Below are 12,611 nucleotides of genomic sequence, written 5' to 3'. Positions count from 1 at the left end.
GACCTCTCAGTTAACTAAAGAAGATATAAATGATTCTATGCTGACCTAAAATATACTATATGAAAACTACAGCAATGATAAAAAAGTTGTGCCAAGGTAAATATTCAGTAATTCCATCCTTGCTATCACCAATTTGAGAAAAAAATATTTACTTTTGCATGTAGGAAGCCTGGGGGACCATCCAAACTGATAACACTGCACAGATGAAGGTCCAGCTATTTTAAATCCACGGAAACAGCGAAAAGTCAATACATCTCCAACTTGATATTTTTCTTTCTTGAGATTAGGTTCCATCTCATGTAGAAGAGGGAGACTGCATGCTTTTTCTAAGAGTAAAGTAAAAATAAAATTGACGAGTACTTTAATTTTCAGAAGTTTTAGTGTTTCCTCAGCAAGTGTCTTATTATAACATATTTTAAAGTAGTAGATATCAAAAGAAATAGTTCCTACCTTCAAAGAGCTTACAATCTATTTAAATATCATGCAATTTTACATAAAGACTTATTTGGTAAATAGCAGGTAAATAAAGGCACTTTTTTCTTTAAAAATTATATGTTGAATAACATAAAGACAGGTGGAAAGAGAGAGGATGCATATAAAACAACATTACTTATATATAGATAATTATTTATGAGTGAGTTAGAATTGAATGACTCACTGTTGGATCTTAGTGTTGGACAAATCAATTAGGGAAGCTGTCCAAAAAAATGCAGAGCTAAGATTATTATTAAAATATAATATTCTAGGTTTGTTTAAAAGGAAAAGGAGGTTTTTAAAGTTAATGATCATATAGTTCACCCCCCCCATTTGACTGATGAGTAAATTAAAACATCACATATCAAGTAGTTGAAAATCCCAAACCACAATCTTTCATTTTATAATATAGTTGTATATATAATAAATATATATTCTCATTTAAACCAATAATATTGTATAATGCAGAAAGATATGTTCACAAAAATTTATTTTTATGATGCTTCACATTTTGATTATCTTTAAGAGGGAGAAAGGAAATTTTAGCCACAAAACTTTGGAAAGATTCTGGAAGAAAAAGTTCTGCAGAAAGGGTTGTAATAGTGAACTGAGTTTAATTGTCACTCCTGAACTGTTTTTTCCCCCTGAGCTACAAGGGGGAAAGGGCTGCTCTACTAACTCTTAGGAAGTAGTTTATTTCTCCTTTTCAGTGACTTACCATAACATTCAATCACTGTAGGCCACTCATCCCCATAACATGTTTTGAAACCTTTTGTTTGTCCACTTCCAAATTCATATCCATCCATGCATTCATATTCTAATTGTTCTCTCGGCTTAAGAAATGTATTATTCCCTTTTTGTTTGGCATTTATGAATCGTGGAATATCACAAATTTCTAAATGAAAAAGAAAGCACATTATCTCTGATGTAACTGCGCATATTTTCAACTCAACAAATCAGACTTCACAGACAGGCATATCCTGTCTATTCCACATTCCACATTTTCAGAAAAAGAAAATTCAACAAACTATCATATATTAAGCACAAAAGAAGCACCCTTCATTTTTTCCCTGTACATATGAATTTCTAGGAATTCATTTTAGGAATTATTTCAACTGCATAGTTTTTGAATTAGAATCTGTTTCCTAAAGCTGTGAATTAGATAAAGAATGTTGAAACTAATTCATATGAATGTCAATTTCTCTAGGAGAAATCTAAAGTAAAAAAGTGTGCACAGTTATTTTGAATAAATGATTTAATATAGTTTGGTCTCAGTTAGCTCTTCTGTTTGAAGAAAGTGATGAGGAATGGATTAGATAACTGATAGAAGCTCTTCCAGCTTTATATCCATGTATCAAGTTCTTTGTATTAATATGTGAAATATTTAGTGATAAGCCACAAAAAGGTAGAATCTAATTAATAGTAAAATGTAAATATCAAGCCCTTAAGTTCAAGTTATATTCTAAAATCTGAACCTAAATTTATTCCTCAGACTTCTAAGCAATAGAGAGCATCATAGATAAATGCTTGTTATTTTTCTTACTTTGAAAAAATGTATTGACAAGCTAAAATGATCAACTATAGGAACCTCTGGTGTGAACGCTATAAGTTTGATCTGAATTAAACTTATTCTAGTAGCATATTTATTAAGTACTTACCATGAGATAAAATTGTAAAAAGGAGCTGATAACATAAAGAGACACACATATGTATGTGTTTACTGCAAGCATGCATGTGTGTGTGTGTGTGTGTGTGTGTGTGTGTGTATAGAGAACTGTGCCTGGATTCAGGAAATAGTTTCCTGAGTTCAAATTTGACCCTAAACACTTACTAGCTGTGTCACCTTAGACATTTCATCTAACCCTGTTTGCCTCAACCCCTTCTTAGTAAAATCAGCTGGAGAAAATCTTCAGAGCACTGGAGGCTTGGAAATTTAGGTTAAGTGACTTGCCCAGGGTCACATAGCTAGGAAATGCCTGAGACACTCTAGTATTGTTGCAAAGAAAAATCCAATGGAGTAACAATTTGCCAGACATAACTTAAAAATGACTCAACAACAAAATATGAGTAAATACAAAATTAAGATTTATTGGGAGGAAAACTCAGAGTTAGAGGATATCAGAACAGACTTCATATAGTAATTAAGCTGATATTTAAAAGAAATTTGTCTTTCTAAGAGGCCAGACTAAATAGGGAATGTAATGAAGGCAAGGGGCAAAGCTGGTAGAAAGACCTGGTCAAAGGAGACTAAAGTCAAAGATGACTGTGCTAAACATTCTCCCAGTGCCCCCAAAGCATTAGTACATTCCTAGATAAAAGCAACAACATCTACAAAACCCCTGAGGTACAGAGATTCTGCCTGAGCTCAAGTCTTAAGCAAAACTACTTATTTAGGTGTCTATGACTCTACAGCAGTGTTATAATGTTACAAGATTCCTCACTAAGGAGAACAAAGACAAGGATCGGGCTAGTTCCATGGAGGATGTGATGATTGTCATCCCATATCTCCTTGCTTTAATTTCCCATAATTATCACACCACATATAAGCATCTCTTTTCTTTTCTTTTTAGTAGAGAGGTGAGAGAAGAGGTGCTCAGTTTTATAGGGATGGAGAACCAGGGTTGGGAAGCATCCAAAGAGCAGTTCAGATGGATGAGTAGCAAAACCCAATGGCACCTGTAACCTACCGGGGATCTCTTGCAGCTCCCCACTCACTTTGGTTAATTCTATTAAGCCCTTGTAAAAGGCAAGAACATTTGTGTATAGAAAGAATTTGGATACAACAGAGGAATTTTTATCTCCCACAAAAGAGCTACACCTATCAACACATAGAAAGAAAGAGTGAAAGGGAATTTCTGGTCCACCTTCCTCACTTTAGAGATCAGAAAATGACCCAGAGAGGGTGAATACTTTGTCTCTAATTGCACAGATGGATAGCAATGGAATGGGAATAGAATCAGATATCCAAGTACATAGATAGTAATTTAGTGTTGTTATTCCCCCCCCCCCCCCCCCCACACACACACTATTCTAGCTTGCTTTGAAATTTACAAGCATTTAAAACAGAATTATCTGGACAATATCTGCCTTTTATGGCTCCTAATGAAACACTTTCTTTATTCACCCTAGAAGTGAGGCATTCTAGAAGATCTATCCTGACTACATTCAGGTAGAGGAGAATTAAAATATTAAAGTACTCACTAATACATGTTGCTTGACTCAACCATCCATTTATCCCACAGGTGATGAATCCATTTTTTTCTCCATTTGCTGTTCCATATCCTTCTTTACACTGATAATTTGCACGTGTATAAACAAGGTAATGTGTATTTGAATCAGTAAAAAATCCATTATTGAAATTCTTTCTGAGTACTGAACATGTTTCTGAAAGGGGAAGAGTACAAGCAAAATACAGACATGAGCCCATTACGGTGTTCAAAAGAAGGCAATAAACAAAACCAAAGCATGAAAAGTGAATTTGTTTAAAAAGACGAATCTGCTTCACTCCATGCTGACCTAGACTAATGAACACTCTTATTAAGTTATTACTAAGTTAACAGCTGCTTGTATTGATAGGGAACTTTCTCATCATGGGTTCAGGGATCCTCAGACTAGTCTTTGCATGTTGAACCCTGAGGAAATTTACATATACTGGCCACTGAATTATTAAGGTCATAATTTTGCTCTGGCATGGAATTTAGATGTAAGAAATGTTTTCATTTTTGTTGCATGGGAAAGCTGGAGATCCTCTGCTATTTCATCAAGCAATCTTTGTTTTTTAATACCTTACCTAGAAGAGTGGTAAAGGCTAGGCAATGGGGGTTAAGTGACTTGCCCAGGGTCACACAGCTGGCCATATTTGAACTCTGGATCTCCCATCTCTAGGCCTGGCTCTCAATCCACTGAGCTAATGAGCTGCCCCCTCCTCAAGCAATCTTAAAGCTCTGGGTTCCCTAAACCAAGCTGTCAACTTGAGAATCTGAAGACAAAGACTTTACTTATTGGATTTGAATTGGTTTGTTCTATACCACTGTTGTGCTTTGCATTTTCTGAGGCATGTGTCTACTGGATTTTGGGCTGGAAAACACAGGATAATAGCACTTTTGAAGTGGAAAAGGCTTCAGAGGAATCTAATCTGAATCCTGTTAAAGTAATCATCCTCTCTAAAACATTTTCCACAACTGATCATTAAGTCTCTGAAGGAAGACTTCCATTCATTAGGAACTCACTCCTTGAGCGAGAGCCTTTCAGTGTTTGAAGTTAAATATCAAGTTTTCCTGACACACAGCCTTTGTCTTTCTTTTATTTTACACCTTGCTCTTAGCTTTGTCTTCTGAGGTTCCTCAAAACAAGTCTAATCTCTCTTCCACATAAATCCCTTCCTCTGGCAGCCAGTCAGCAAACAAAAATAGACTCTGTGCCAGGCACTGTGCATAACTATTGGCACACAAAGGAAGGCAAAAAATGCCCTTAATTTTAAGGTGTTCACATTCTAAAAAGGAAGGATAACCAAAAAATAACTAAGAACATACAATATGAGATGAAAAGTCAATTCAGAAAGGAAGTATGCAGAAGGTGTCGTGACTAGAAAAGGCTTTCTGAAGAAGGTGGAATTGGAGCTGTTAAAGGAAGACTGAGAAACTGAGACAGAGGCCAGAGAGACAGCATTCTATGCAAGAGGATCAGCAAATAGAAAGGCATAGCCACTTGAGAGAGTATAACAAATAAAGTCAATGTAATAAATTGTTTAGTTCATACAAGAAAATAAATTGGAAGGAGACTAGAAAGGTTAGAAAAGGCCCAAATTGTGAAGAGTTTTTAAAACCCTGGAACTTCATCTTCAATCTTTAAGATAATAGGAAACCCCTGGAGTTTACTGAAAAGGGAGGTAACTTAGTTAAAACATTATTTTGTTGATTAGAAGATAGATTAGAATGGGGAAAGATTTTTGGGAGGAATGGTGATAATCAGAAGGCTATAGCAATAGTCTAGACTACTAATTTGGGCTTAAATAGAGTACTGACTGTGGTGATGCAGGGGAGAGGGGGTATCTATCTATCTATCTATCTATCTATCTATCTATCTATCTATCTATCTATCATCTGTCTGTATATCTGTCTGTCTATCCAACTATCCATCCATACATACATCCATTCATACATCCCTCCATCCATCTATCTTTCTATCTCTCTATCTCTCTACCTACCTACATATCTACCTACCTACCTACCTACCTACCTACCTACCTACCTACCTACCTATATATCTATGTATCTATCTATGTATCTATGTATCTGTCTATCTATCTATCTATCTATCTATCTATCTATCTATCTATCTACCTATCTATCTACCTATCTATCTATCATCTGTCTGTATATCTAACTGTCTATCCAACTATCCATCCATCCATACATCCATTCATACATCCCTCCATCCATCTATCTATCTTTCTATCTCTCTATCTCTCTACCTACCTACCTACCTACCTACCTACGTACCTACCTACCTATGTATCTATGTATCTATCTATCTAAGAGATGGTGTGAAGGTAGAAATGACATTATCTAATAAAAGACTGATTATATATGCTTGGTGAGAGTGCGCTACAGAAGTCACCTGGGTTGTGAGCATGGGTACTATTATACGTAAAAGTTATGTAGGGAAGTGTTTGTTTGCAGAGGGCAGAGGCATGGGAGAGCAGAGTAAGGAATTCTGCAAGGGGGAGTTAAGCTGTTGCTAAGGGACAGTTGGGGCTTGTGATGGAGCTATCTCTCTTGTTTACCTGGAGGGAACTGGCTGCCTTCCTTGCTGACTGTTTCCTATCTGGTCTTCTCCATCCTACCTGCCTCCCTACTGGCTGGTTGATAACTACAGAGATTCCTGGTGTGATCCTGAGCTGTCTGGACCATCTGGCTGTAAGATTTGGTCTAGGATTCTTTTGGATCCAGGACTCCTACTGAGCCATGTCCTGCTTAATTGAAAAACCTACTACCTCCAGCCCCGGGTGGGGTTGGTTTTGGTTGGCCGTAAGTTTAGTCATATTAATGTCTGGGTCTTTAGACAGCTACGTAGTTCAGTGTAGTTTGAATCCAAGAAAACTCCTGGTTACAGGACATTAAGATCTGGAGGGGGTTTAGGTAGTTTACATTAGATTAGAATTATCCAAATGCCCTTTTCATCTCCCTTGACTAATAAATCCATCATCTATACTTAATATAACCTGGATTGTGTTTGTTACCTCACAATACTCTTTGCCTGGACTGGGACTGTCAGCCCTGTGATAAAGCATGAAAAGGTTTGCAATGTGCAAAACTGTGCAAAAACTGAAGATGCAAATTTAGGAATAATTGACAGTGGCATGTGACCAAAGATCATATGGGAGCCAGAGCCTGAGGTATCTAAGGGAATATTCCATCTTTCCAACTGACTTTCTTCTTTCCTGAGGAAGTTTAGATGAAGGCTTAAGAAGATTTTCCTTGTGATCAAACTGTGGAAGGAATTTTTCCACTGTATCTGGCTGCTGGCAGCATCAGTCTTACTTGGACATCAGGACTTGCTTGGACATCTAACAACAAAAGATCCAGGCTCTATTTCACTTTGGACTCCTGCTGTGGGATTGGGTATTTGGTTAGGTTTTAGTTTAGTAACATAGTTAATATAGTTAAATTAGTTTTAAGAATAAGAATAAGTATATCCCTATGCCCTTATTCCTTTCCCTTCCCAAGCAATAAAACAGATTTTTATATGTTTTCCTCTTGTGTTTCTCTTACCCCAAATCATACCCTAACAGCCCACAGCTGGCCTTCACAAAGTGATTCTTCTGACCCATAATTAAAAAAATCAAATAACATCCCTCCAAACCACCATACATTACAGACCCTGGGAAAATAGTTCTGCTGTCTACGACTATTGGGAAGTTTTGAAGTAGCTAAAGGACTTTGGGAGAGGGAAAAATCATTAGTTCTGTTTTGACATATTGGGTTTGAAACTCCACTTGGATACCTCATTTAAGATTTCTAAAAACTAGTTGTTAATTTGTGAGTTGAGCTTGGGATGAAACGGGAAGCTGGATGTGTAGAAGTGAGAATTATTTTTATAGATGGTAAATGGATTCATGTGAATCAATGAGATTGGTAAGTGGTATATTATAAACAAAAAAAAAGAAAAGAGAGGCAAGGACAGAGTCTTGGAGAATTCTCAAAATTAGAGATTGTGATATCAATAGGGATTAGTCAGAGAACATAGAAAAAGGAGTGTCAGGAAAATCTAAAGAAGAAAGATAATCAAGGAAAGGAAAATGATCAAAAAATTAAAATGTTGTCAGAGAGGACAAAATAATTAGAATTGAAAAAAGGTAATTAGATTTGTTCAGTGTAAAGTCACTGGCAACTTTGGAGGAAATAATTTCAACTGAATAAAAGACAGATGACAGAGAATTAAGATGAGCCTGAGAGAAAACACAGCAGAGGTACTTATGATGAGCACTGACTGATCTTCCTCAAACAAAACTTCTAATCCCTTCTTTAGCCCTTTACTTTCCTCTAAATTTACATGTTCTTAAAATATGGCACTTAGAACTAAAGGTAATATATAAGGTGAGGATTCACCAGAATTGAATAAAGCAGGAATATCAGTCTTCCCATATGTATTCTTGAAGAGCCACTATGTTTCTGTTAATGCAGTCTAAAACTGAACTGGATCTTTTGACTGCCATGCCACAATATTGAGTGACTGTCTAACCTTTTCCATATTACCAATTCTTGAATGTATCTCTGTCATGAACTTTTGTTTTTAGTCTTTTTTAATAATGAGACTTTACATTTGACTTCTAAAATGGTCCAAGTCTAGGCAAATGTGGATGACCGTGGACAACTGACCTATTCCATATACATAATTTAGTCTTGAAAGGTACATTTCTAAAGGTTGAGATCTGGGGGCACTAATCACTGCTGTATAGGTATTTATGTGGAAGTGAATTAAAGAAAAAGAGACTGATTAATGATGACTGTCTTTTAAATACCTCACATCTAACAGTTTCAGAGGGTCATTTGAAGAGTTTTCATTAGTAGACATGTATCTGTTGTTTAAAATTTTCACCTCCAAAACCTGATATTTGTAATCCCAAATTTCACTAAAATCAAATTACTAAATAACTTGATTTAATTCAGAATATAAGTTGGAAATAACTTGAGAGATCAGATAGTTTTGTGTTCTATACCACACACTCACTTGCAAATAGTCACATGCACACACAAACCCACACATAATCATCTCAGGATAGATATTTTGCCTATTTCTGGAAAGATCCTGAGAGGTTCCAACTTTATTTATCAGCAATGCTTGTATTAACCCTTTCCCCAAATGGAAGCACAAAAATGTCAGGTTACTTTATTTTTGTTGCAATACTAAAGTGACATCATTCAAGGCTTCTCCTAAGGGAAGTCTTTTCTGAACCCTTCATTGGTTGACTTTGACCTTTCTCTTCAAATTATCACATACAGAAATAGTTAATTACATGTTCCAGTCCCTCAATAGAATTTAAGTTACATAAAGGTAGGAAATATCTTCTGTTTAAGTTTTGTGTATCTACCACATGGTACAGTTTGGTGCAGAAAAACTTCATCAATGATTATCAGAATGAATGTGGAATAATTCAGAGCATCTTGAAATGTCCTCTATTTCCTCCTCTCTCTCCTTTCTCCCCTTCTCTTCTACTTCTTTCTTGATTTCTTATTTACTATCTTTTTATCTGTCTTTTTCTTTTTCTCTGTCTCGTGCCAATATTTTCCCCATTCCTTGATCTTTTCCATTTTTCTTTCTTATCTTTCAATTCCTACCCCCACCCTTTTCCATTTTTCTTACATTCTATCTTTTCATTGGCCTGTTTTGTGACTATTGTGACCAGAATGTTTTCATTTTAAAATATATTAAGAAAAATAATAACAATACTTACAAAAATTCTGTACAAGAAAACAGTTACTCATTGCATAATAACCTCAAAATACAAAATTTAAAGCTGTCTTTCTTGTCTGTGATTTTAATCTATATATTTAAGGATTTTTTTTTGCTTTGTATATTCTATTTTTCACTTACATGTAAAAAACAATTTTAACATTCATTTCTTTAAAATTCTGAGTTCAGGACTTCCGGTTAAGATGGCGGCTTAGAGAAAGCTAAAGCTCAGATCTCCGGAAAACCCTTCCCGACCGATCTCAAACTATAAGCTCCTAAGGCGCCGAAATTCAAAACGATCAACAGCACAGACCCTGGGAACCCTCCTCCTGGACCTGGACCCGGTTCAAAAGGTACGGCTCCCCTCAAAAGCCAGAACCCGAGATCACTTGGACCTCAGGGGTAGTAGCGCAGAGTCCAAGGCTCCCGGAAACCGCAGCCCGGCCGGGCTCAGAGAGCAGGGTCCTCGGAACAACCCTCAGGGTCTTCTACCCAAACAGTCCCCGTGAAAGTTACTGCCTGGGGCTTCCGCTGCAGAGAGCTGGTCGAAACAACAGCAACCCTCAGGGCGGGCAAGACAGCCTCACGGGCTGGATCCTGCTATCCAAGTCTCAGTGAAAGTCCTTGCCCTAGAGCTTGGGAAAGCTGCAGCCCATCCCCCCGCAGGCCTACGAAACAGCCTCACGGCCAGCGATTCTGAAGGCAACTTCCTGAAAGCGAGCTGGGGGAAGAGTGTGGCCTCGTGGTCTGACCCTTCCATTCCAGTTCCAGTGAGGCATATTCAGTTTAACCCAGGGAAAGCTCATAGAACCAACATCTGCCCAGGACTAAAGCCTCGGATCACCAGAGATAAGAAAAGCTAATCCTCCACATTCAGAGATGACAAACTCCACAGAAGCACAGAAGCCCCAAAATACCAAGAAAAATAAGAAGAAAGGGGCGACTTTGGACACATTCTATGGAGCCAAAATACACAATACAGAGCAGATAGAAGAAGATATACAAGAAAATTCTCCAAAATCTTCCAAAGGAAATAGAAACTCTCCACAAACCCATGAAGAATTTGAATCAGAAATGACCAAAAAGATGGAAGCCCTCTGGGAGGAAAAGTGGGAAATAATGCAAAAGAAATTCATGCATCTACAAAACCAGTTTGACCAAACTGTAAAAGAAAACCAGGCTTTAAAGCAAGAACTAATAAAGCAAAGCCAAAACACCAAGAAATTAGAAGAGAACATAAAATATCTCACCGACAAGGTGATAGATCTGGAAAATAGAGGGAGAAGAGAAAATTTAAGAATAATTGGACTACCAGAAAAGCCAGAAATAAACACCAAACTGGACATGGTGATACAAGATATAATCAAAGAAAATTGCCCAGAGATTCTAGAACAAGGGGGCAATACAGCCACTGACAGAGCTCACAGAACACCTTCTACACTAAACCCCCAAAAGACAACTCCCAGGAATGTAATTGCCAAATTCCAAAGCTATCAAACAAAAGAAAAAATCCTACAGGAAGCCAGAAAAAGACAATTTAGATATAAAGGAATGCCAATCAGGGTCATACAAGACCTTGCAAGTTCTACTCTGAATGATCGTAAGGCATGGAACATGATCTTCAGAAAGGCAAGAGAGCTGGGTCTCCAACCAAGAATCAGCTACCCAGCAAAACTGACTATATACTTCCAGGGGAAAGTATGGGCATTCAACAAAATAGAAGACTTCCAACTTTTTGCAAAGAAAAGACCAGAGCTCTGTGGAAAGTTTGATACCGAAAATCAAAGAGCAAGGAATACCTGAAAAGGTAAATATTAAGGAAAGGGGAAAATGTTATCTTCTTCTTTTACTCAAACTCTCTTCTATAAGGACTACATTTATATCAATCTATGTATGCTAATATGTGGGGAAAATGTAATGTATAAATAGGGGGTAAAGAAAGACCAAATAGAATAATCTTTCTCACACAAAGATTCACATGGGAAGGGGAGGGGAAGAAAACTCCTATAAGAAGGAGAGGAAGAGAGGGGGGGCGTTACTTAAACCTCAATCTCAGGGAAATCAACTCTGAGAGGGAAAAACATCCAGATCCATTGGGATCTTGAATTCTATCTTACCCAACAAGGGTAAGGAGAAGGGAAAACCAAGGGGGGGAGGGGGAGAGGGAGAACAAAAAGGGAGGGAAAGAGAGGGGGTAGGGGGAGGGAACAAAAAGGGAGGGACTAAAAAGGGAAACATCAAGGGAGGGGACAAGGGGGACTGATTCAAAGTAAATCACTGGACTAAAAGGTAGAGCCGAAGAAGAAAAGGTTAGAATTAGGGAAGGCAATCAAAATGCCAGGGAGTCCACAAATGACAATCATAACTTTGAATGTGAATGGGATGAACTCACCCATAAAACGTAGACGAATAGCAGAATGGATTAGAATCCAAAACCCTACCATATGTTGTCTTCAAGAAACACACATGAGGCGGGTTGACACCCACAAGGTCAGAATTAAAGGATGGAGTAAGACCTTCTGGGCCTCAACTGATAGAAAGAAGGCAGGAGTGGTAATCATGATATCTGATAAAGCCAATGCAAAAATAGACCTGATCAAAAGGGATAGGGAAGGTAATTATATTTTGTTAAAAGGGACTCTAGACAACGAGGAAATATCATTAATCAACATGTATGCACCAAATAATATAGCACCCAAATTTCTAATGGAGAAACTAGGAGAATTGAAGGAAGAAATAGACAATAAAACCATACTAGTGGGAGACTTAAACCAACCATTATCAAATTTAGATAAATCAAATCAAAAAATAAATAAGAAAGAGGTAAAAGAAGTGAATGAAATCTTAGAAAAATTAGAATTAATAGACATATGGAGAAAAATAAATAGGGATAAAAAGGAATACACCTTCTTCTCAGCACCACATGGCACATTCACAAAAATTGACCATACATTAGGTCACAGAAACATAGCACACAAATGCAAAAAAGCAGAAATAATGAATGCAGCCTTCTCAGATCACAAGGCAATAAAAATAATGATTACTAATGGTACATGGAAAACCAAATCTAAAACCAATTGGAAATTAAACAATATGATACTCCAAAACCGTTTAGTTAAAGAAGAAATCATAGAAACAATTAATAATTTCATCAAGGAAAATGACAATGGCGAAACATCCTT

At 37.0% G+C, this 12,611-nt stretch overlaps 1 protein-coding gene across 4 annotated transcripts in view; it reads right to left on the bottom strand.

Annotated features, from left to right (window-relative positions):
• LOC100026519 (complement factor H-like) overlaps nt 1–12,611 on the bottom strand; it is an 86,264-nt gene that overhangs the window by 52,580 nt on the left and 21,073 nt on the right. For all 4 annotated transcript variants that reach the window (XM_056815684.1, XM_007481006.2, XM_056815686.1 and 1 more), the window contains 3 exons: nt 3,676–3,858; nt 1,193–1,369; nt 153–326 (listed from right to left, as the gene is read on the bottom strand). In XM_056815684.1, coding sequence (XP_056671662.1) covers nt 153–326; nt 1,193–1,369; nt 3,676–3,858 — 534 coding nt within the window. The remainder of the gene's footprint in view (nt 1–152; nt 327–1,192; nt 1,370–3,675; nt 3,859–12,611) is intronic.

The sequence above is a fragment of the Monodelphis domestica genome, chromosome 2 (assembly GCF_027887165.1).
Source record: "Monodelphis domestica isolate mMonDom1 chromosome 2, mMonDom1.pri, whole genome shotgun sequence".
NCBI lineage: Eukaryota > Metazoa > Chordata > Mammalia > Didelphimorphia > Didelphidae > Monodelphis > Monodelphis domestica.
Note: the sequence above shows the minus strand (reverse complement) of the source record. Positions and strands in the feature narration are given on the sequence as shown.